The sequence below is a fragment of the Lemur catta genome, chromosome 16 (genome assembly GCF_020740605.2).
Source record: "Lemur catta isolate mLemCat1 chromosome 16, mLemCat1.pri, whole genome shotgun sequence".
Taxonomy (NCBI): domain Eukaryota; kingdom Metazoa; phylum Chordata; class Mammalia; order Primates; family Lemuridae; genus Lemur; species Lemur catta.
This window is the reverse complement of record NC_059143.1, coordinates 2,620,267-2,646,297: the sequence shown is the minus strand read 5'-3', so window position 1 is coordinate 2,646,297 and position 26,031 is coordinate 2,620,267. Positions and strand designations below refer to the sequence as shown.

Here is a 26,031-nt window from a genome sequence, read left to right as displayed (position 1 = left end):
CGGGAACGCGCCTGGTCAGCTTGTCGCCTCATACTCTTTCCTCGCGGACCTCCCCGAATCCGCTCGTCAGCGAGCGGGCGCCGCTCTCCTGGACTGCGCTCCTGTGCCCCACCGTCTACTTCTTGCTGGTCTGTGTCTTCTTAGGCATCATTTCAGGGCAGACGCCGAGTCACAATGTGAGCAGGGCGGAACCGAATGCGCCCCAGCCCTGAGTGCAGGGGGTTAGCAGCGTGAGGACTGGGAGTCCCCTGGAAAATGTAGTTCCGGCGTCCGCAGCCGCTCTGCCCGAGGCTGCGGGCGGGGCCGTGTGCGCAGGCGCACAGCGCCGCTATCGCCGCAGATGCTGCCTCTGGGAAGTGGAGTCTGGCAGCGCAAGTGCCGCAGCTCTGAGGCTTGTGGGAATTTGGCTCAGCGGTTCCCAGGGCAACGCGCAAGCGCAGTTTTGATCCCGGCTGCAGACTTCAGCTCATTGTGTTCTGACTGCGATGTGGCGGTGGCGCTCTCTCGCCGCTGGCAGAGACTCCTGGAAGGGCAACCCAGGGGTGACAAGGCACGGTGGCCAAGTCTGAGGGAGAGCGGGCGGGTCGTAGGAGTCGGGCCTGGGGAGAGAGGGGAAGGGTAAGCCTAGGAGGTCCGGGTGGTGGTCCATTCTGGAGGACGCTGATTCAATGCCCCAGACTTCCCAGAATGTATGTCTGAGATTTGATTCCGAGCAGAAAAGGGGAGGACAGCCCGCTATGGGCATCTTGGGTCCGGATCTGTGAGTGCATGTGGAGAAGGATGGGGCCAGGGCCTCTGGCGTTTGTGTTGGAGCAGACTCCGGGAAGCCCGTTTATCTGAATTGATAGACGCGCCCCTGGTGTGGTTCCCGGTCCTGTGTGAGGAACTCCCGAAGGGCGGGGACACCCGCCGTGCAGGCCCCGCAGCAGCTCCCGGGGGACCCGGCAGAGTGGCAGGGCGTGGGAGGGTGTGTTGCGTGCATACGATTTCTAATCTCGCCCACCCCCAACACACACAAACGCGCTACTTCTGGCTGGCCTTTGACTCCAGGTCAACCATACTGGGCCCCAGAGAATGAGAAGCCTGAGACCAGAGAAGGGGCTTGGCCTGAAAGACTTGGACAGTGAAGATCCAGCCTCCTTTTTGAGGAGAAAGAAGACGACCCTCCAACGCATCTTCCTCCACTCCCCTGCCAGGATTAGGCAGCTGTTCCAGGAGGAGACACGATTCTCTTGAAACCTCAGTGAGGTCGGAGGGTGGGTAGAAAGCGTGAGAACGGGCACTGGAGCAAGCTTTGTGCAAGGAGAAGTCACATATTTGAGATACAGAAGGGAAGACATGGAGGATCTGACTAGCGGGGAAAGTAGTAGCAGGGTGAGCCCTTCACTTTCCAGTGGAGGCAAGTGGAAATACCTTGAGCAACAGGAGAGAGAATTGGGAGCAAATAGGGACCAAAGAATTGGTTGCTCGGGGAGACTGGACGCTTCCAGTATGTGAATGCTCACGGCCTCGCTCAGGACTGCTATGTGAGATCTTTTGACCCAGTCCTCTCCGCGTAACAGGTGCGTAGACGCTTCTAGCCTGAGGAATCCTGCAGTTGCAAAGCTCCACACCTGCCTCCTCTGCACTTTGCCTGTCCCTAAGAGGGCTCATCAAAGAAAGAATGGCTGTCAGCCCCCTGCCAACCATGGTCCAGGTGAGTGGGGGTTAATGTGGGGGTTTCCTCCCCCCTAAATTGCCTTCTGGATTTGAAGAGTGTGGGCATGTTTCCTCCCCTACCAGGAGCTTTTCTCCTAATCCAGGCTCACCCACACGCCTCACCTCAGCGGCCATCCCCCGCCCCCACCCCTCTCCATATCAGGCTCATCCTGGTGGGTGTTGGAGCTCACCAACTTGCTGAAGTAACTTGCTAAAGGTCACATAAGTGATACAACTGGGACTGGAGTCCAGGTCCGTGTGAAATGAAAACCTGCCCACTTGCCACTAGCAAGTACGCTGAGTGTCTAAAGTGGTAAGGGCGGTACCACACACAGGAGCTCAGAGAAGGTCAGAAAAAGCACTTTCTTGGGAAGGTGAGCTTTACTGGCCTTTTTTTTTAAAATGACATTTGGCTTTTACTTCAGAGGAATATTGGGTACCAGTGAAATAATTCAAAAGACTGTGCTTCCAAGGAGTTCAATAAATTCCTAAAAAGCTTTGAGCAGTCCCAGCCTCTTTAGAGTAAGTATGGACTCCACTTCGAAGGGGCAGCATTTGAGTGTATAAATTCTGATGCATTTGGTAAAAGTGTTCTAATTCCTTCACATTTAAACCTTCCCAGGACAGGAATGTGTGGCAGGAATCACTGGAAGGGCTGAGTAGCCAGGTGAAGGTGCTGTGTCGGTACAGCCGCAGCTCACCGCCTGCTCACACTCTTCCTCCAGGTTTCTGACTTATCCTCTAGGACCCATCTCAGGCACCCCTAGTCTGTGAAGCATGTCTCCACCTGTGGTGCCAGTCCCTTCCATAACCTTTTTCTCAAAGTCATTGTCAGTGTCACACAATTTATCTCATGTTTTCAGGCTGCCTTAATTTGGTTGCCATTCAGCAGACATATCTTAGGGCTGTTAAATGGCCAGGTGTTATGATCGATGCTAGCAATACAAAGGTGAGCAAACTGATTCATAGCTTCCATCCAGTAAGTGTTTCTTGACTGCCTGCCATGCACCGAGGCTTTGGGTGCAGGTAATGGAAACCTGATTCAGACTATCTTAGGCAAGAGCAGGCATTTATTGAAAATATGCTGAGGTATTTCCCCAATTACAAAGGCAAAAATACAACTGGACTTTGGCTGTGGAAGTGGGGTCTAGAATAAGCTGAAAGTCCTTTCTCTTGACCCTTGGGTTTCTCCTCTGGGCTTTTGCTTCCCTCTTCTTTCTCAGTGTACACCAGCTCCCTTGGCTTCTCAGCCAGCTAGGAAGACCAGAGCTGTAATAGCTACTGAGTTTTCCATGTTAGATTTCAGGTACCCTCAGGGAGACTGCTTTCTCTCTGTCCTTTTCCCAGAGTTTCCAAGGAAGGGACTAGTTATAGTCAGAGGGGACAAGATCCCATTGTATGAAATGAGCATTTCCATGGGGTGCATGTGCATGCACATGTATGTATGTTGGGGGTGGTCAGGCGAGCAGTTGAAAAGCAGGAATTGCTGAGCAACAGACAGTAGATCTGAGTACATGGGCCACATTCCAGATGTGGGGAAGACAGGGGATGTAGAAATGGTCCATACCTTCTTGGAGTTAACAGTCCGCTGAGGGAGACTGTAAGTAAACCAAAAACCATAAATAAAATGAGACAGTGCTTTGATTGGCCCATATAAATGACTCTAGGAGTGGTCAGGGAAGGCCGTGCTGAGGGAGTAATGTCTAAGCTGAGACTTGAGTAGGATTTGGTGCTGTGGGGTGAGGGTGGAGGCAGGGCTGGGCAGTTTGAGGGAAATGGGAGAGAACATTCTGAGCAAAATGAACAGCAGGTGTGAAGTTCCAGTGCTGAGGAAGCAGATCTTCACTATAGTATGTGTTTTTTTCAAAGTGGGGGACAAAGTCTAGTACAAAGCTAGGCCCTCAGGAGACCCTGAGGTAATGCTCAACTTGGCACAGAATGCCAGCACCCAGTGTGCTAACAGTCCCGTAAATCTCCACGAGCTTCTGGGGGCTGCCAGAGTCAGCCTGTCCCAGAGAACCACATGAAGGGCAGGCCCTGCTCAGTGAGAATGATTGCTGTTGCAGGGATTGGTGACCTTCAAAGATGTGGCCGTGCTCTTCACCCAGGAAGAGTGGGGGCACCTGAGCCCAGCCCAGAGGGCCCTGTACAGGGATGTGATGCTGGAGAACTACAGCCACCTGGTCTCGCTGGGTAAGGTGGGAGCCTTGGAAGCTTCCTCTTCCTTTTAGGGGATCTCTTTGGGACCCTTAAACTGATACCATATAGAAGATTGAGTTGGAAATGGGCCAGTTGAGGATGTTGTCTTCAAGGCTGCGACGTCCCTATCCTTGGTGTCCTGGGCCCAGCCCTCTAGGAGTCCAAGTACAGATGCCTCAAAAGAGACTAGGGGCCAGATCCTTCCTTTCTGGCAGGGAGAGGGACATGAGAGCAGATTGTGTCAGGCCCGAGCCATCTTTTCATCCTGCTGGGAACACACCTCCACCCTGGGCCTTCCTATCAAGCCACCTTTTCTAGGAAGTGCTGAGGACCAGGCCTTATCCTTGCAGTGATTTTTATCTCTGATATGAACAGATGTGGTTCATTTGTTTTTTTTCCCCCTCAAAAACAGGACTCTTAGGACCCAAACCAGATACGTTTTCCCAGCTGGGAAAAGGGGAAGAATGGATGCCAGAGGATGCCTCGGGAGGCCTCTTCCTTGGTAAGAATGAGGCATATGGGACATGCTAGAAGGAGCCCAGCTGGGTAGGGTAGGCACAGAGACTCAGCAAATGTGCCAGGCCTGTGGATTGAGAAATGAGCCTCTTTTCACTGTTGTTCACCTCAACACCTTGTGGCCACATTTGTCCCAGGGTGCACTGCCAAAATGTAGCGCTCCTTTCTTGTGGTGGTTTGTGCCTCCCCTGACCCTCCCCTCCATTATTTTTCTCCTCTTACTGTTTGATATCCATTAATAGTCTTCGGTTCAGAAAGGACGTTAACTGTCATCTGGGCAGTTCTCTTCCTCTCCCATGCGTGAGTGTCCTGTTCAGCATCTGGCAGTGTTGCCTCTGCTTGCACTTCTCTCGTGAGGAGGAACCACACTGGGTGACACACAGCAGGGCGAGTTATCTTAAGAGCCAGTTATCATGTGCCTACTGAGGCACCTCTTCTAGCTAAACTTCACGGTTTTCTTCAACTCCCTCCATGTTTGTTGATCCATGTGATCATTTAACTGTCCTCTGCCTTTTGCCAGCCACCATGCTAGACTACAAGCACCATGAGGACCAGCTTTATTGCATATTTTGCTGTAATGTTCACATCTAGCACAATGCTTGGCACCTAGTAAATGGCATAAACTTGTTGCCTGGGAATACAGAGAACATGACAGTTTAGTCGCTGTTACTTATTTTGAGGAGCCCCATTGCGTCTGGTAGCTTAAGGCCAGAGGTGTGTCTTTTCCCTTTAACCCCAGTATTCTAGAGAGCTCAGTGCCTTATCTAAGACACTACAATGTTTCACTTTCAGCAGGCATTTTTCAGGCTGCAAAATATTTTTACAAACCTTTTGTTATTGATTTTTGACAGTACCCAGTGAAGTAGGCAGGAATTTGTATCCTACAGTAAATTATATATACCTAGAATGGCTAAGACCCAATCGGTTATGGAATTTAAATATTCTAGGAGCTAGGTGTAAGCCCAGCTACTCAGGAGGCTGAGGCAGGGAGATCACTTAAGGTCAGGAGTTCAAGACTGGCCTGGGCGACATAGTGAGACACCATCTCTAAAAAAGTTATTTTAATTAACCAGGCCCAGTGATGTATTCCTGTCTTCCCAGCCACTTGAGCAGCTGAAGCCGGAGGATCACTTGAGCCCAGTAGTTCAAGACCAACTTGGACAATACAGCAAGACCCCATCTTAAAAAAAAAAATCTTAACCCCAAAACTCAGTTAGCAAAAAAAAAAAATAAATCTTTTAACTTATTCTAGTAGCATTCTGAATATTCTTTGAATTTGTATGTTGTATTACAACCAAACTAAGGCACTTTTAATATTCTGTATTATACAAGTAGTGTTATAACAAACAAAAAGGGGGGAAATTAAAAGAAATTCATCTGCAATCCTACCACTCTGGCATAAAAACTCTTTATATTTAAATCATTCAATCATCCTTTCATTCACCATTAACTCTAATTCCCCATTGCACTCGTGTAGGAGGAATATGAGGATGAAGAAGGACTTTTATGCCTATAGGGATTTTATAGTCAGGTGTGGCTGATGACATGAAAAAGCAGCCAGCTGTAGTTCGGTGCCTCCCAGGTCCCTTTCCCACCCTCTGTTCTAGCTCATCTTATTATTCCTATGTTGCTTGGAGATGCCGTCACTTGAGCTGGTTCATGAAGGATGATTAGCAGTTAGCCAGTCAGACGTAGAAAGAAGTCCTATTTTATATCACCCAATAAAGTTTTATACTTTGCCCATATTTTCCATTAAAGTTATATTTTTTAAATACAACTATCTCTTGTTGTTTTTTAACTGAAAGCTGCCGCTATAAAGAAATACTGGTCATTTCCAAATATTTACTCCCTTCTTGTCACTTCCTAATTCATATTCATTCTTAAGATGCTTATTGGATTCATTTTTAATTTTTGTTTTTTCTTATTTATGTTTCATTTCTTAATGACTGGCAAAGATTTCAAAGACTGTATAGAGCAACAATAATAGATTTTATTTCTAATTTTCAAGGTATTGGATCTAGAACTTTTCTACTGTTGTACTAATCACTCTAGATTTAGAATAGACACTATTTTAAAACATAGTAAGAAAAATACTCTCCAGAATATTGGAGGTTAAAGGGAAAAGACACATCCTGGCCTTAAACTGCTAGATACAATGGGCTCCTCAAAATAAGTAACAGCCACTAAACTTTCATGTTCTCTGTATTCCCAGGCAACAAGTCTATGCCACTTACTATGCCAGAAAAAGATATCTATCTGTCCTTCTGATTAAAAGCTTCCCTTTTAATTTTTCTGTTCTCTGGGCCACAAGATAGTAGAGGGGGAGAGAGTTGTCGTTTGAGCATCTGTGGATCAGCACTGTGCTGGGAGATTTGGGGGTAGGTTTGTGTTTGTAGCCCCATTTAATTATATTTGATTAACCCCACTTTGATTAACCCTACTTTACAGGAAACTGACCTCAGTGTGGTTAACTATTTTGGACTGATTTAGTGTTGTTATTACGTGAGAAGGCAGGATTGGTGTGAAGCTAGCACAAGACCCATCTGACCCTTAGACTGTTGCATCTTCTTCCCTTCTCCAAAATAGCTTTAACTACATAGAAATAGTTCACTCAGTAAACTTAACAGAAAACTACTGATCTCTTAATTTGAGTAGTTGCTAATACCTTTTATAATTCCTTATTTATTAAACTGTTGAGGTTACTTTTTATTTCAATTGTACCTTTTACCCTATAACTTGAACTTATCTGTTTCAAGCTATAAAATGTATTAGTTTACATCTATGCATAGTACTCATCTGTAATTTTAACATTATATATTATGTCCTATGTCTCATTTCCAATGTTATCTGCATTTTTTCTCTTAAATTTACTGGGAATTTCTTTTAAAGAACATTTCTTATTTATTGCTCTTACATGTAATTTCTATACATACCATTATCATTTCCTTTTTTTACTTTAAAATAAATTTATTTTGAATACTGTACCTCATATATACAAAAAAGAATATGAATATTTTTGAACAGTTTAAAGAATGATACGGAAACAATACAATACCCGACCATCCAGCTTAAGAAATGGAACACAGTGGCACATCTGACAGCCACTGTGCCCTCCTCGTCACACCTCCCTCCTCTCCTACCAGGGAGAGCCACGAGCTTGAATTTTACACGAGCAGCATTCCTATGCTTCTCTTCGTGGGTTTGCCACATACATCGGAGGTTCTAAGCAATATTTGTTTGCCTTTGTATACTTTAAAACTTGATAAATATGTACCATACTGTAGATAACTTTCCACAACTTTCTTTTTTCAAATCCATGTTGAGGCAGTAGCTATGTTTTTTTTAACTGCACTTTGATGTCCCATCAGTGACTAGAATTTATCCACTCTTCTGCTGCTGGATGTGTAAATTGTTTCCAGACTTTTTGCTGTTATGAATAATGCTGACCTGAATTTTCTTATACGTATTTCCTTATTTACCTCGGCCTTGTTTGGGAGTTTCTTTGGGTGTATTGATAGATTCGGAGAATATCCTCCTTCAGCTTTTCCAGATTTTCCCAGCTTGCTGGTCAAATTAGCTATTCCAAAATACACTAATGGTTGATGCAAATTCCTGTTACTTAACATCCTGGCCAAAATTTGGAACTGTCAGACTTTTAAAAAATTCTGTTAGTCCCATTCCTGAGAAATGGTATCTTATGGTTTTAATTTGCCTTTCCTTCATTATTAGTGAAGTTGAACATCTTTTCATATATTTATTATTTGTGTTCTGTGACTTACATATTTCTCTTCTTTGTCCATTTTTCTATTACAGTTTATCTTTTTCTATCCATTCATAGGAGTTCTATATACTAATATATTCAGGAATCTACGCTTTATCAATTAATATATATGTCAGCTTATCTTGCCTCTTTCTTTATGAACGGAAGTTCTTAATGAAGTAAAATATATTGGTCTTTATGATCTTTATTCTTAGTGTTTTCTGTGGTCTGTTTAAATAATCTTTTCTCCCCTTACATCCATGAGGGAAGGACTTTGTCTTGTTTGCTGTTACATCTTTAGCATACCAGATCTCAGTATGTATTTATTGAGTGAAAGAATGAATTTCTAATAATATCTACTTTTTCTTTTTTTTCTATGTAAGTCTTGTCAGAGGTTTGTCTTTTTTATTAGACTTTTAAATGAATAAAATATTTGGCTTTGCTGATCCTTTCTATTTTTTCTTTATTTCATTAATTTTTGTTCTTCACTGTTTCTTTCCTTAAGCTTTTTTGGAGTTTATTCTGTTTTTGTCTTTCCAGTATTTATTTTTTATCAAAGTAACATACACATTTAGTTTAATGAAGCTGCAAGGTTTATCATGAACAACAGCGGCTTCTTCCCCGCCTTTCAGAAGTAACCACTTTCTCTTCTTTTAGCTGATTACTTGGAATGTTTGCTTCCGTGTCTCTAAGTAATATGTTTGTTGCTACCGCTCGACTTTTCAGTTTTAGACACTATTCATTGAATTCTTTCTGTAAAAAGTGAGGATTAAACCTAACCCCCACCACCCAACTACTCTTGCTTATTGCCTTTTCCATTCCTTGTCTGCTCAGTACAGTTGTAGTGTGATTTTGATTAGATCTATAATCAGTATTTACATTCTTAAATGCTAGTCATAACTGAGCCGTGTAGTAATAAACCACAACAACTTTTGCTTTCCTAAGCAATCTGTTCCAGCGTTCACTGGTTCTTAGTTTATATTGATCACTAATTTGATCTTAGCTCTTCTCTAGTAGTCTTCGTCTCTTCTGGAGCCTTCTGACCTGGCTCCACTGTAGAAGGGCCAGGCTTCTGCATCTGGTGCCCAGCTGGCATCCTGCAAATCCCCTTCTGTCCTGGACAGGATTGTTCCAAAGTTGTTAGCTGTGTCCTGTGTCATCCTTCTTGGTTTGCTCTCTTCTTTTGGTGGCACACATCTTCCGATAGTTCTCTAAGAAAGGATTTGGGGGATAAATGGTTTGTAACCAAGCATGTTGGTAAATATCTTTTTTCTCCCTGACACTTTATGAATCATTTGACTGAATCGAATTCAGCATTGGAAATCATTTTCCTTCAGAATTTTGATATTACTCCATTGTTTTCTGGACCTCAGGTTGCTGTTGAGAAATCCAGAATCATTCTAATTCTTAATCATTTGTGACCTGTTTTTCCTCCCTGAAAACTTGCTGGCTCTTCTAATTTACTGTGGTGATCTTAAGTTTCTCAGTGACGTACCTTAGTGTGGTTCCATTTTTATCCACTGAGCATTGGTGAGACTTTGAGCATTTAATGAGCCTTTACATCCAAAATCCCTGCCCTTTGACTCAGAACATTTTCTTCTATTATTGTTTGATTTCCACCTCAGTTTTCTCTTTTTCTCTTTGTGGAATAGTTCATAATAACCTTGGACATCCTTGACTGTTCTTCTAATTTTTTTTTATTAAAATTCCTACCTTTTATCCTTTTATTACTTTTTGACAGACTCCCTCAATTTTATCTTCCAAGCTCCTATTGAAGTTTTTAAAGTAATTTTTAATCAGCTTCATTAGAGTATAATTTACACACAACAAAATTCACCAATTTTAAGTGTAAAATTTGATCAGTTTTGACAAATTTTTACAATTGTATACCCATCACCAAATCAAGAAAAATAAATTTTTGCTATCCCAAAAAGTCTTCTCTTACCCCTTTACAGTTAATTTCCCTTCTAGTCCCAGCCACCACTGATCTGCATTCTGTCACCATGAGTCCACCCTTTCCAGAATTTCATGTGAATGGAATTATACAGTAGGTGTTCTTTTGTATCTGACTTCTTTCACGTAGCATATTTTTGAGATTCATACTTGTTGCATCAGTAGTTCCTTACTCTTACTGATTAGCATCCCATTGTGTGGATATACCACAATTTCTTCATCCATTCATTATTTTTGGTTTTTTTTTTGAGACAGAGTCTCACTTTGTTGCCTGGGCTAGAGTGAGTGCCGTGGCATCAGCCTAGCTCACAGCAACCTCAAACTCCTGGGCTTAAGTGATCCTAATGCCTCAGCCTCCCAAGTAGCTGGGTCTACAGGCATGCGCCACCATGCCTGGCTAATTTTCTTTTTCTATATATATTTTTAGTTGTCCAGATAATTTTTATTTCTATTTTTAGTGGAGATGGGGTCTCGCTCAGGCTGGTCTCGAACTCCTGACCTCAAGCGATCCACCTGCCTCAGCCTCCCAGAGGGCTAGGATTACAGGCATGAGCCACCGCGCCCAGCCTCTTCATCCATTCATTATTAATGAACATTTGAGTTATTTCAGTTTTGGGCTAACACCACCGTGAACATTCTGGTACAAGTTTTTATGTGGATATATTTTCAGTTCATATTTTTTTTGTGGATATATGTTTTCATTAGGAGTAGAATTGCTGGTTGTATGCTAAGTGTGTGTTTATTACAAAATGAGAAATTATTTTCAAAGTGACCATTCCATTTTGTATTCCCACAGCAATGTACACGGGGTCCAGTTGTTTCTTACTGCACTGGTTAGGACCTCCAGCACAGTGTTGAGTAGCAGTTGTGAGGGGCATCTTGCCTCGTGCCCTATCTTGGAGGGAAAGCGTTCAGTCTTTTGCCTGTGAGTATGTTAGCTATAGAAGCCCTTCATCAGGTTGAGGAAGTTTATATCCATTCCTGGTTTGAGGAGAGTTTTATCATAAATGTATACTAAATTTTGTCAAAATGTTTTTCTGAATCCTAAAGATGATACTGTGATTGGTGATTGATAATAGTGAATTACATTGACTGGGTTTTTTTTTTTTTTTTTTTGAGACAGGATCTCTCTGTGTTGCCCGGGCTGGTCTTGAACTCCTGGGCTCAAATGATCCTCCCACCTCAGCCTCCTGAGTAGCTGGGACTTATAGGCATTCACTACCATGCCCAGCTTGTTGGTTTTCAAATATCAAATCAAATTTGTAGATTTGTATTTCTGCAGTAAATCCAACTTAGTCTTGATTCATTATCCTTTTTAAATATTGCTGGATTTAATTTGCTAATATTTTCTTAAGGATTTTTGCATTGATTTTCATGAGGGATATTAGTCTGCAGTTTCCTTTCCTTTCCTTGTAATATCTTTGATTCTGGTATCACAGTAACATTATCCTCAAAAAATGAATTGGGAAGTTTCCCCTTCTATTTTCTGGGAAAATTTGAGTAGTAATGGTGTTATTTCTTCATTTAGGTTGGAAAACTAATGAAATCTTCTGGGCCAAAAGCAGAAGACTATGGAACAGTTTGTTTTGTTTTGTTATTTCCTGAGCCCATTCTTCTACAGAAAGTGGGACAGTTTTAAAGTGCAGGTTCAGTTTCTGCGGCTCTATCTTTCGTGGCCCATAGATTGTAGCTACCTCAGCCTTCCCAAATGCTGATCTCTGTCCCCTTGATTCATTGGGACCCCTAGGCTCTGTTTTGGTCCTGTGACCTAGAAGCTGCCTCCAGGGACTAAACTGGGGCATCCGTTGGTCTTTTCGTGTCTGTTTCTTTTCTGTCAGGGATCACCATCCATCATTGCCATTTGTCCATTGCCTGAAAACAGTTGTTTCATATTTTTTCTGATTTTCTAATTGTTTATGGCAGGAATTCTCTATTGGGTTTTTAATTTCCAAGCTTTTTTTTATAAGCCTTTATTCTTATTTTACAGGTAAAATGTCTTACCTCTAAAGATACTGACTTTCAAAGACATTTTCTTCTTCCATCATAGGCTCTGTTTTCTCTAATTTTCTGTTTGATGATTTTGTTCTCTCTTCTTATTAGAGGTTTTCCTCAGCTATCTATTATAGTGATCCCTGATTGCCTGCCCAGTTAACCAGTGGGAGGACTAACGTCCCTTTTGGAAGCTCTGCGTGGGTGAATTGGGGCTTCAGTCTTCAACACGGTTCTCCTGCCACCAGCTTCCCTGGTGTCTTCAGTCCAGGGCAGCTTTGTTTTACTCTCCCCTGGAGAAAAAGCCTCCAGTCTTCTAGGTTGAAAGAGAGAAATCCCCCACCTCCTCTTGAGTTGGGAAGAAGATCTGGGGACATAAAGGCAGGTCCTTAAAACAGTCTTCTTTATGTTACCTACCCCCACTCCCCACTTCCAGATGTGCTTGAGGTGACCAATCCTCAAACTTTTGGTGATTTGGGGATGAATTGGGTTAATGTTTGGTCCCTCTCTGGGTGTGACCTCTTGACTACATTGTATGGTGAGGGGGCTTGGTGCATACTCCTCACATGCCTTGCTTAAAACCCTAGAGTTATATATTTTAAAATCATATTTAAAAAAACATATGGACCAATGCAACTAGGGATATGGCTCCTTAATTCAGCCCACCCCGCAGAGACTTGGGCCCCAGTGAGCGCTGACCTGAGTGCTCACACAGAGCCTGCTCTGTCATACTGACGTCTAGATCAGTTTCAGTACATCCAGTCTTCCCACACCTCAGTCAATTTTCAGTGTGGTGAAACCAGGATGCATTCGACTCCCTTCCTGGTAAACTCGTCTTGATAGGTGAGTGTTACTGTGTAATATAAAACATGTAAAAAGCCAAATATTCTCTTATATACAGATGATGTGTTTTTATTATCACAGTCAATAAAAGGCTTTTAATAGATGTAAGTATCCAATAGCAAATAGAAAAGAAAGCTAGAAATTGCTATTTTTATTATTTATTTTTGAAAACCATCACCCAAATATTTTAAAGTAAACTTTTTTGAAGTAATACATAATTCAGAAAGGTATACAGACGATAAGTGTACAACTCAGTGAATTCTCATCTGTATAATCAGCACCTATATCAAGAAATAGAACATTACCAGCACCCCAGTAACCCTCCAGTCCTCTCTGTTTCTTTTGTCCCAAAGGTAACAACCACCCTGACCTGATTTGTTTTGCCTGTTTTTAAGCTTTATATAAATAGAATCATGTAGAATATAGTCTTCTGCGTCTGGCTTCTGTTTCAACAGTACGTTTGAGATGCTTCCGCGATGTCACGTGAAGTTGGTTCATTCTCATTGCTGTATAATATTTTGCCATGTAAATCTATTAATATTTGTACATTCTACTGTTAGACATTTGTTTTATTTCTAGCTTAGAACTACTATGAATAGCACTGCTGTGAACTTTTCTTGTACAACTTTTAGAGAAAATAGATCCATACATTTTTCTTGAGTAAATAGTTAGGAGTACTACGTTTATGCATATGGAAGCTTTAGTAGGCATAGCCAAATAGTTTTCCAAAGTGTTATACAAATTTATACTCCAACCAGCGGGCTATGAGGGTTCCATATCCTCTTATACATTTAGTATTGTCATTTTTAAAAATTTTTTCACCATTCTGGAGGATGTGTGGTTGTGATTGGTAAAGTTGCTCATCTTTGTATTTTTATTAATCATTTCAATATCCTCTTTTATAAAGTATCTATAAATCTTTCTCTCATTTTCTGTTTAGTTGTCAGATCTTTTCTTATTGATTTATAGGGTTGTATATTTGGGATTTGAGTCTTCTGTCATATGTATATGTATTGAAAATATTGTTTCCCACTCTGGACAATGGTATCATCTGATAGACATAGTTTAAGATAATTCAATTCATCAGAATTTTTTTCCCTCCTATAGTGAATGCTTACTGTGTCCTACTTAAGACATCTCAAGGCCATGAAGATCTTCTGTGTTTTCCTCTAGTGGCTCAATTGTTTTGTCTTTCGTATTTAGGTCTACAATCCACATGGAAGATTTATTACTCATTATTTTCCATGTGGGTATTCACTTGACCCAGGATCATTTACTGAAAAGACCATCTTTTCTCCATTGTGCCACACTGTTACTTTTGTCATACATAAAATGACTGCATGTGCATGGATCTGATTCTGGGTTCTATAATCTGTTCTGTTGGCCTATTTGTGTACGCGTCTGTTTCTGGACTCTCTATTCTATTTCTTTTTGTCTAATCTTGTGCCAATACAACATTGTTTTAATTACTCTAGCATTATAATGAGGCTTACACTAGCTGATGTAAGTCCTCCAGCTTTGTTCTTTTCTTTGCTTTTAGACTTTTAGAATTGGCTATTCAATTTCCATAAAATTCCTGCCAGGATTTTGATTAGAATTGGCATGAATCTGTAGATTAATTGGGGGAAATTGAGAGTATTCTATTTATTTCTTTTTTTTTTAATTTCAGGATATTATGGGGGTACAAACATTTTGGTTACATGTTATAACTGTGCCTCACCCAAGGCAGGGTTGGAGGCGTGCCCTCTCCCCCATGCAATGCTCACCGTGTCCATTAGTTGTGAATTTACACCCCCCATACCCCCAATCCCCAATGAATATTACTACCGTGTGAGCACCTTAGTGTTGATCAGTTAGTGCCAATTTGATGGTGAGTACATGTGGTGCCTATTCTTCCATTCTCATGTTGGAGGATGGGCTCAAGCTCTGTCCAGGAAAATATAAGAGGTGCTAGTTCACCATTGTTTTTTGTAATTGAGTAGTATCCCATTGTATACATATACCATATTTTATTAATCCACTCATGGATTGATGACCACTTGGGTTGTTTCCACATCCTTGCAATAAGTGAATTGTGCTACGATAAACATTCGAGTGCCGATGTCTTTATTATAAAATGTCTTTTGTTCCTTTGGGTAGATGCCTAATAGTGCTATTGCTGGATCAAATGGTATTTCTATTTTTAGCTCTTTGAGGCATCTCCAAATTCTTTTCCACAGAGGTTGTACTAATTTGCAGTCCCACCAGCAGTGTAAGAGTGTTCCTATCTCTCCACATCCTCGCCAGCATTTGTTGTTTTGGGATTTTTTGATAAAGGCCATTCTCACTGGGGTTAGGTGATATCTCATTGTGGTTTTGATTTGCATTTCCCTAATGATTAGAGATTTTCAGCATTTTTTTATGTTTGCTGGCCATTATTCTGTCTTCTTTTGAAAAGTTTCTGTTCATGTCTTTTGCCCATTTATTGATGGGGTTGTTTGATTTTTTCTTGTTGATTTTTTTTGAGTTCTACGTAGATTCTTGTTATCAGCCCTTTATTGGATGTGTAGAAAGCAAATATTTTCTCCCATTCTGTAGGCTGTCTATTCTCTCTAATGATAGTTTCCTTGGCTGTGCAGAAGCTTTTTAATTTGATCAGGTCCAATTTATTTATTTTTGTTGCTGCTGTGATTGCTTTAGGGGTCTTATTTATAAACTCTTTGCCTAGGCTGATGTCTGAAAGAGTCTTCCCTATATTTTCTTCTAGGATTCTTAAGGTTTCATGCCTTAGGTTTAAGTCTGTTATCCATCATGAATTGATTTTTGTAAGAGGTGAGAGGTGGGGATCCAGTTTCAATCTTCTGCATGTAGCTATCCAGTTTTCCCAGTATTCCATTTATTGAATGTAGTATCTGCCTACAATTTTTAGATTTTCTCTAATTTCTCTGAAATTTTTTATAGTTTGGGATATACAGTTCTTGCACATCTTTCATTATATTTATTTCTCAGTATTATTTTTGATGCAATTATTAATTTTTTGAAGATTTCATTTTCCAATTATTTCTTGCTGGTATATATAGATATACTACTGGTTTTTATACATTGAACATATTAATATATTCATCAACTTTACTGAATTCCCTTACTCTAATGAATTGTTCACAGAGTATTTTGACCTTTTATATGAACACAATTATGTCATCTGAGTATAATGACATGTTTATTTCTTTCTTTCCAACTTTTTTTTCTTTGTACTGGTTAAGACTTCTATCACAATGGTGAATAGATAATAATGATAGCAGACATGCTTATTTTATCCCAGTTTGAAGGAAATGTTTTTAATATTTTATGATTAACTATGGTGTTTGGTATTGTTTTTTGTTGATACTTTTTTTTTCTTTTGAGACAGGGTCTTGCTCTGTTGCCCAAGCTAGAGTGCAGTGGCATCATTATAGTTCACTGCAACCTCAAACTCCTAGACTCAAGAGATCCTCCTGCCTCAGCCTCCCAAGTAGCAGCCTATAGGTGTGCGCCGCCATACCCAGCTAATTTTCTTTTTTTAATTTTTTGTAGAGACAGGGTCTTGCTATGTTGCTCAGACTGGTCTTGAACTCCTGGCCTCAAGCGATCCTCTGGTCTTGGCCTCCCAAAGTTCTAGGAGTACAGACATGGCTCGCCACACCCAGCTAATACTTTCTTGGATTAAGAAATTTCTATTCTATTTCTACTTTACTATGAGTTTTTATCATGACTGGATGTTGAAGTCTGATGTCTTTTCAGCATCTGTTGAAATTATAATGTGATTTTTTTCTCCTTAATTTTGTTAATATGAATGACATTGAGCAATTGAAATGTGAGAACAACTTTGAATTTCAACTTAATTTGTGATGAATTATTCTTTTTTATGTCACTGTATTCCTTTTGCTAATATTTTGTTTAGGGATTTTGCATCTGTTCCTGAGAGAAAATGGCCTACGGTTTTAACATTTTTAATGTCCTCATCAGATTCTGATAGGATATGCTAGCTTTATAAAACCAGGTGGAAATGTTTCTTATTTCTAGTTCTCTGGAAGAGATTGTGTAAGATTGGTGTTTTAGATTCTTCCTTAAATGTTTGGAAGAATTCACAGTAAGGCAATAGCTGCCTGGAAATTTCTTTGTGAGAAAGTTTTAAATTAAAGATTCCATGTATTTATTAGATATAGGATCATTTAGATTTTCTGTTTCTTTTTCTGTCAGTTTTGATACATTGTACCCTCTAGAAACTTGAGTCTTTCATCTAAACTGTCAAATTTATTGGTATAAAGTTTCTTCATTATGTTTTTAATGTCTTATAAATCTCTGTGGAGTCTGTCCTGATGTCACCTTTAATATTCTTGATGTTGATAATATGTGCTTCTGTCTTACCTTGATTTGTCTTGCTAGAGGACCATCCATTTTTTTTCTTAAATTCTATTTTCTTTATTATTTCTTTCTGTCTCCATTGGGTTTAATTTGGTATTTTTCTAATTTCTTGAGATTGATAATTGATGCATATATGTATGTTTCCTTATAAATGTGGTTTAGCTGCATCCTATAAGTTCTAATTCATATTTATATTAATTATTTCAAAATATTTTCTAATGCCCCATATATGGTCAGTTTTGGTAAATGGTCTTTGCACTTAAAAATAATGTATATTCTGTCCTTGTTGAGTATAAAGTTCTAAGTATATAAGTTAGGTCAAATTTGTTTATTGGGTTGTTGAGATTGTCCCTTTTCTTAATATTTTGATTTCTGAGTCCTTGAGAGTGGCATGTTGATTTGCCTATTTTTCCTTTTCATTCTCTCACTTTTTACTTTTATACATTTTGAAGTTATGTGCATACAAATGGAAATTTATTATACGTTCCTGGAGAACTGACCCTTTTGTCAATATGAAATACCTTAAAGTCTATTTTCTCTGATATTTACAATTTGTTTGATGTTAGTGTAGGTATACCAGCTTTCTTTTATATGATATGTTATTTTTCATTCATTTTGAATATTTGAGTGTCTATATTTTTGGTATTTCTTTTCTAGGTGGCATTTATTCACGTTTTTTTTCCCAGTCTCAAAAACTTAGTTTTTTGATTTGATTCAGATCAGTTACTGATATGTGTGGGATCTGATGTCTGTCTTGTTATTTATTTTCTATTTTATTCATCTATTTTAAATCTTTTTTTTTTCTTGCCTTCTCTTGGATTATTTTTATTGTGCCATTTTCACCCTTGTAATTTACCTTCTTAGGTCTTTCAGTGGTAAGTCTAATAAGTAAAACAAGTATATAAATTTATAATATATGTAAAATAAGAATTACTGTGCAAAATAAATTTCTACTTTTAATTATTCCCAGACAATATTAGTACCTAAAAACATTAACAATATTTTCTTCCTTTCACCTTTTGTTTCTTTTTGCTGTGTATTTTTGTGATGTATTTTAATTCTACTTATATGTTCAGTCCCTCAAGACATTAAAATTATTGTTTTGTACAATCAAGAATATTTTTATTTATCCACATATGTACTTTTTCCATTGCTTTTCATTCCTTCTAACATTGCCATATTTCCACCTGGAATTATTTTTATTCTACCTAGAACACTCCTGTTCTTTTTTTAATATTTGTCTGCTGGGTGATACAGTCTCTGTTTTTATTTGTATGGAAGTAACTATTTCATATTTACCTTTTTAGAGATATTTTCTGTTTCTGTTGAATTCTAGTTTAGCAATTAGGTTATTTCACCACCTTAGAAATTATTTCATAGTCTTCTGAATTCTACTGTTTTCATTGAAAAGACACCATTAGTTTTATTTTTGCTATTTTAAAGGTAAAGCATTTTTTTTCAAGCAACTTTCAAGGCATTCTTTGTTTTCAGTAGTTATACTATGATGTGCCTAGGTGATTTTTCTTTGTATTTATCCTACTTGGAGTTTATAATGCTTCTCAAATTTCATTTTTCAGCCTTTCTCTTTTCAAATAATGCTTTTGCCATATTCTTTTCCTCCTCCCATTCTATAACTCCAGTCACATATATTTTACTGTTTCACCATGTCCCATATGTCTCTTTTTGATTTTTTTTTCTCCATGTTTTACTATGGATATTTTCTGATTGTATATTTTTCTAGTTCACTGTTTCTCTCTTCCACTATGTTTAGTATACTGTTAAAAATCTATTTAGTTCATAACTTCAATTATTGTGTTTTTTAGTTCTAGAATTTTTATTTAATTCTTTTATTCTAATTATCTGTTGTAATTCTTATTCTTTTCTGTTTTCTCAAACATTAATCACAGTTATTTTGAAGTCCACATATGCTATTAATAACTCTGGTATCTGGATTCTATGGTTGTTTTTCTATTGTCTGGTTTTCCTCTTCATACAATTTCTTAGCGTTCCTCGTATATTTTGATTGAATCCCTGATGTTATTTGTGGAGGAGTACAGAGGCTGTAGATGTTATTTTACTCCAGAGCAGATTTGCTTTTTCCTCTGGTAGATAGCTAGAGTGTGGGCAAACCATCTTAATCCAACTAGGCACTGTAATAGCTTGAGGTTGGATCACAGTGTTTATAAAGCTTTGTCAACCTCTTGTTTGCCCTTACTACTAGGTTCTGGCCCTGTGGGGGTACCGATGGATAGCTTCACATGTTTACCATGACCCCTCCTCCTTGGAAGGTCCTGAACTTCATTTTTAGCTCCATAGTAACAAGAAACTAAAGAAAATTTGTATTTCCATTTAACTTTGCTCCCAAATGTCAGACTATCAAGTCTGCCTCAGGTAACATCTCATGTCTTCAGACAGATATCTTTTTTCAATTCATATTTTCTAGTTGTTCTGTAGAACTGGCTGCTCTATTTTGGCCAGAAGTGAAAGTTAGTCCTTAATATTTTGAGATTTGACAATACGGATGTTTAACTTTAACTGTCCTTTGTTTAGAGCAAGGATATAGTATTCTGAGCTTAACAAGATTTTAGCTGTAAAATGTACTTGTTTACCTTTCCAGATAAGTAAAAAGGTTTTTGGCTGTTTTTTTGTTTTTATTTTTGTTTTTGTTTTTGTAGCTCTTTGTAGAAGATTTTCTGGAGTGAGTGGAAAAGGAAACTGATGAGGAAGGCTTGTTCTTGATAGGATTTCTGAGGAACTTTTCTATTATCTTTGTTTAGAATCTAATCTGTAGTATTACATTTCTTAGTACAAAGTCTTAAATAGACTTTGATGAATCTCGTTAAAAGGAAGATATTCACAAGTATGTATGGAAAACTAGCATGCAATCCAAAATTCTGCTTGGTAATATCAAGGCACCCAGGAAATCAAGTGAGAAAGTTGTTAAGTAAGTGTGGGATTTTTGTTTGGGGAGAAGAATCATTTTATCAGATAATTCATGGGACCATGGCTCCTGTCCTAGCAGCAGAGTCCCTCCCCTTTCTTGAGACCCAGTATACTTCTTTCCCCAGATTTACAACCTCTCCTTGCTAGACATGCTGGATATATCCTGGCAGATAAGCTGCTTTCTTGCTAGTTTTCTATTCCCATTTATATGTCCTTATGATACATTTTCTTCATATGGCTGTCACATTATTCATATGAGTTTGGAGACATTGCTTCCTCATAGCAATAGGAGGTCCTTATTTTATTAGTAGATATGAGCATATCACACAGCCTGTGCAGCAGCCTAGCTTTTTATTGTCCATCTGAATGCTCAAATTTGTCTATGAAACATAAAAATTCTGGTTTTAGTAGTTACTTTTGAGTTAAGGGTTTTTTCCCTACCAAGTGTTGACCTCTAGTTTCAATGGTTTCTTAAGGCCACATCTGGGTTGTCTTAAAGACCATATCACTAGAATAGACAGGGTACATGTTTTTTCTTATCAGTTATCATAGTTTGTGGTGTGTATCAAGTTTTCTTTTCTTTTTTTTCTTTTCTTTTGTTTTTTTTGAGGCTTAAAAAGGCAAGTAACTTCTCTGTGATCACAAAGAAAACAAGTGTTATACTCAGGATTCTAACTCGGGCCTGTGACTTCTGAGATCATCCTTTCAAGTGCCCCTGCTTCATGCATTGTACGTTAGATCAACCACTGCTACAGTCCTTTGTTCACTTCTCTTCCCCTTTCCTTTCTTGTCTTCACTTCAAGAAATCTTCAAAACTGTCACTTCTTTGTTAGTGTTATTAACAGGCTTATTGTCAAATCCCATCTAGATATTTTGTTAGGATAAAACAGACATTTTTATTTTTGATGTCTTTCAGACTGGATGACTGTACCTATGAGTAAGAAATCTACTCTCAAGGCAGGTATCCCTGAAGAAGAGTTGGATCAATGGACAATAAAGGAAAGATTCAGTAGAGATAGTGACTGGACATGTGCTGGCTTGTTGGAATGGCAGTGTAGAGACCAGGAGACCAGTTTGCAGCAAGTGGTACTCACTCACCAGAACACCCCATCTGGGGTTAGTGAACAGGAACGTGCGGGATCTGGGAAGGGCTGCACCATGAGCTCCTCTCTTGTTCAAAGTCAGGAATTTCAACCTAGCAGAAAAGCCTTTGAGTGCAGTGAGTGTGGAAAAGTCTTCTCTAAGAGCTCAACTCTTAGTAAACATCAGAAAATTCATACTGAACAAAACACAAATCAGAAAACTCATGTTAAAGAGAAACGATACGAATGTCGAGAATGTGGAAAAGCCTTTCACCAGAGTACACACCTCATCCATCACCAAAGAATTCACACTGGTGAGAAACCCTATGAATGCAAGGAATGCGGCAAGGCCTTCTCCGTGAGCTCCTCACTTACTTATCATCAGAAAATTCATACTGGAGAGAAGCCTTTTGAGTGCAACTTATGTGGAAAAGCTTTTATCCGAAACATACACCTTGCCCATCATCATAGAATACATACTGGAGAAAAACCTTTTAAATGTAACATTTGTGAAAAAGCCTTTGTTTGCAGGGCACATCTTACCAAACACCAGAATATTCATAGTGGAGAGAAACCCTATAAATGTAATGAATGCGGGAAAGCCTTTAATCAGAGTACAAGTTTTCTTCAGCATCAGAGAATTCACACTGGAGAGAAACCCTTTGAATGTAATGAATGTGGAAAGGCCTTCAGGGTAAACTCTTCTCTTACTGAACATCAGAGAATTCATACTGGAGAGAAACCTTATAAATGTAATGAATGTGGGAAAGCTTTCAGGGATAATTCATCCTTTGCACGACATCGGAAAATTCACACTGGAGAGAAACCTTACAGATGTGGTTTGTGTGAGAAAGCCTTCAGGGACCAATCAGCCCTAGCCCAACACCAGAGAATTCATACTGGGGAAAAACCTTATACATGTAATATATGTGAAAAAGCCTTCAGTGACCATTCAGCCCTTACCCAACACAAGAGAATTCATACTAGAGAAAAACCTTACAAATGTAAAATCTGTGGGAAGGCCTTTATCCGAAGCACACACCTCACTCAACATCAGAGGATTCACACAGGAGAGAAACCCTATAAATGTAATAAATGTGGGAAAGCTTTTAACCAGACCGCAAACCTCATTCAGCATCAGAGGCATCATATTGGAGAAAAGTGATACAAATGCAGTTTATATGAAAGAGCTTTGAGACTGAATAAATTAATTATTGAACATAAGAGGACCCATTGTAGAGAATAACTATGAAAGCTTACATCAAGATAGTCATTTTATTTACTGACAGTCAAGTTTCACAGTCTTGTGGGTTTTGAGAATGTAAGCATGTCAAATACTTCTCATTCTTTAGTACTGCCTCAAATGAATAGCATTACAGTTTGATTAGTCTGAATTACCAAGTATAAGAACCAAAATGGAACTTCATTAACAACATAAAAATTGGCATATCAAATTACATTTTAAGTATTAAGAGACACTATAAAATTGTAAAAATTAAGGTTGAAAGGAAAGGAACAAAAAAGTCAAATGGCCTACAAGCATTTCACTCTACTGGATTCTCTTGTATAAGAGAGTTGCCATCTGTAATGGAACCCTTAGTTGTCTCCTCACCCACACTCCTGACACCCAGTGTAAAGAAAGTGCAGTCACCATGCAACAGCCCAGGAGTTATCTAAATTATTCTTCTCACCTTTTGCTTCAGACAGTCTTTTGTCAGATCTCTCTGACCTGTCTGTCCACTGGCATACTACCTGTGTTGTCCTTCTGGGGCAGTTTGGTTGACTGGATGCTCTTCTGACTTAGCAACTCCTACCTGTCAGCACTGGGTCACTTGTTATGCCCCATTTGTCCTTGGGGAGTGTGGTGATCTGATCTCAGACATCAGCCACAATTCTCGATAGTGCACCCAAATCTAGCTTTCAGAACTTGGGATCTCTATCTGGGAGGCAAAATTTGATCAAAAGTCATGGGTTACCTAGCTCCTCTGGGCTCTGCTTGGCTCTGACCCTGGGGTGACCCCTAAAGTAGGAGCTTGGCCTATGTGGCCATTACCCTCAATAGTTCTGCACTGTAGTTACTCTACACACCCCAGTCAGGGCTTGCTCTGCTGTGTGATGCTCCCACCTGCCTCATGGCATTCCAGGCCACCTCCCCTTCTTTGACTTGTCATTTCCCTATGTTAGGTTGACATGAGATGAGAGCCCCAAGGCCAGTTCTCAAAATGCTCCTACCCACTTTCTTTCCCTTGTCTGGACAGTGCTTTCTGTCCACTGCATTAGAGTATATTTAGTATATTTGATACTCCCAGATCACTGAACTGCAGAATCCTGGCCCTTGCTCTGCTTTTCTCTAGATTTCTGAAGGAATTGGTTCTGTGTTCATAGGAAAACAGAATTTTGAATTTCTGCTTTGCATTTGAAAGTGATCATTTCCTGTCTTTCATTGGGCATTCCACTACTTAAAGACTCATTCTGACAGTGTGGTAAGCAACATGTTGAGTAATCCCATGGGTCAAAAAGTGGTCAGTAGCACCATTGACATTACCTGGCACAGACCATGTCCATGCCCAAAAGTTTGGGTGATACACTAGTCCTGCAGGTACAGTTTAGTCACACCTTCAGTCCTTCAGTGCTTTCAGTTGAAATCACAGAGACGAAATAACGTCTGTGCGCCTTCACACACAGCCTGTGGAGGCACGCTCCCCTTTCCCACAAGGGATGGAAGAGTCTGCAGTACTGCAAGCTGGAACATGCCACACAATGAAGGTGGGAGAATAAGTAAATGAGCATTCTTGAAAACAAAGTAGCAGGTCCCTGACTTGTGGGAGTGCTGTACATCAAGTTGGGCAACCTGCTGGCCCTACAAGATGCTGTCCCTGAGCTCCAGGTAACAGAAGAGGATATTCTATATCATGGTGGAACTTGGTGGACTCTCGGTTGTAATGCAGACTTGGAAGTTACTCAGGATTGTCCGTGCCCTGTGTCCACATGCAGCCTCACATGGCTGGCAACCCCAAATTCCACAATAAACCTGAAAAACCATGCTCACTCCTGTAAGACGTCTGCCTTCACTACTATCCATATAACCTGGAAGTCCTAATAACTATCCCCTTACCGTGAATACCGGAGAAACACGTTTCTCAGCTGAGTTGGTTGTTTTGTTTATTTTAATGAATGCAGTTGAACCAGGGCCAAGACCTGCAGCCAGTTTAAGAGTCTCATTCATCTCTGTGACAGCTCCAGGAGCTGTTCCTCCAGCAGAATGACTGCTGTCTGAAGGCCTTCCATCTGAGATACAGCCCACTTTCCTTGAGCTCATTTCCTATCAGGTTTGGGTCTTCGTGAAATTAGTCCTCTGGGATGCCCATTCACTCATCCCTGTCTGGGAAGGCAAAAGTAAGTCACTGGCCTAATATATATGTCTAGGCCAACTCAGATATATTTAAGGTAACAGTGTTTGGCCAGACAGTGGCTTTATTATATCCTACTATATGATTAACAGCTTCTTATATGGCCTTCTCTACTAGGGAAGTCCACCTTGCCTGGGTGCTATTCGTCCTCTTCTCATCTGCAGTAGTGTGGCTCTCTGCCTGGGCATTGTAACTTGCCCCAGCATCACCTTTGGCTCAACCCCTAAAAGAGAATTTTTGAGAACACTGAAATCTTTTCTGCCAGCTGACCCACACAGCATTAGACATTTCAGTTATTGAGAGGGGTTTTTCACCACCTCACCCTCAGTTGTGTTAATTCCAAAACATCTAGGAATTCCTAGGACAAGCAGTTCATTCCATACCTTGCTTTTGCGTCCTGTTAGTTGGCCACATAGACACTCTGAGTGTGACAGAAGGTGAAGGACCACTGTTTGGGACCCTTTGGGGTTGCAGACTGCCAGCTGGCAATATGCCGTCTTCAGCAGCCCCCTGCTCACACGTCCAGCCCATCCCTGTTCCATGTCATGCACAAAGACTGCTCCCAGCACACAGCAACCGTGCAGAGAAGTGCTGAACTTGCACGTGACACCAGTGTCCCCACCCCTCACCAGGACTATAGAAAAAGGTAAGAGCCAGAGAAGCTGATCCAGGACTCGCCTCCCTCATTGGGACTTTCCTCGAATACTTGAGACCACCCAGCGGGCACACCCATTGGAAGTGCCAGTTCCACTGTGCCCAGAGGAAAGGTTTGAGTAGGGGGTTAGCATCTAGACATTGATATTAACATATTCTTCATGTCTATGGGCTCCCGTGAGCAGCCACTGAAACTGCCCACTCTGTAGAGAAAAAAATTGCTTCAAATTTCCCCTTTCAGAGTTTTCTAATCCTCATCTCCAGCTGACTGATTGTTGCATCTGGGTTCTTTCTCCCTGTCCACCGACATCTGCCCAGCTTTGACTGCAGCTTCTCTCTCAGTGTGCTGCCTTCTTCCATGGCCAGCAACCGCTTCAAAGCAGCACCTTGACCCTGCAGCAGACTCGGGCTTCCAGGTTACTGTGCCTGAGCCTCAGAGTCTTGGAACATAATAGCCTTCAACTGAATGCCTTTGTTAGAGAAAACAATTTACCCCAAACGTTACTCTGAGAACACTGTGGCCTCCATCTTTCTGATTCCTCTGCTTTCCTTGTTCCCTTGTACTTTTCCCTGCCCTCGCATACACTTCTGGGTGAGTTGG

The 26,031-nt window shown here is 40.2% G+C and overlaps 1 protein-coding gene across 2 annotated transcripts; it reads left to right on the top strand.

The window, feature by feature from the left end:
• The first annotated feature begins 429 nt into the window (after positions 1–429).
• ZNF454 (zinc finger protein 454) lies at positions 430–24,414 on the top strand. 2 transcript variants are annotated; one of them, XM_045527769.1, is made up of 5 exons: positions 430–1,256; positions 1,563–1,696; positions 3,765–3,891; positions 4,310–4,399; positions 21,201–24,414. In XM_045527769.1, exons 2-5 carry the CDS (start codon positions 1,664–1,666, stop codon positions 22,529–22,531), a joined length of 1,581 nt encoding a protein of 526 aa, XP_045383725.1. In that variant the 5' UTR covers positions 430–1,256; positions 1,563–1,663; the 3' UTR covers positions 22,532–24,414. The 2 variants fall into 2 exon arrangements, with proteins under 2 accessions (XP_045383725.1, XP_045383724.1); XM_045527768.1 differs by having other exon boundaries at positions 430–1,696.
• The last annotated feature ends 1,617 nt before the right edge of the window (positions 24,415–26,031 follow it).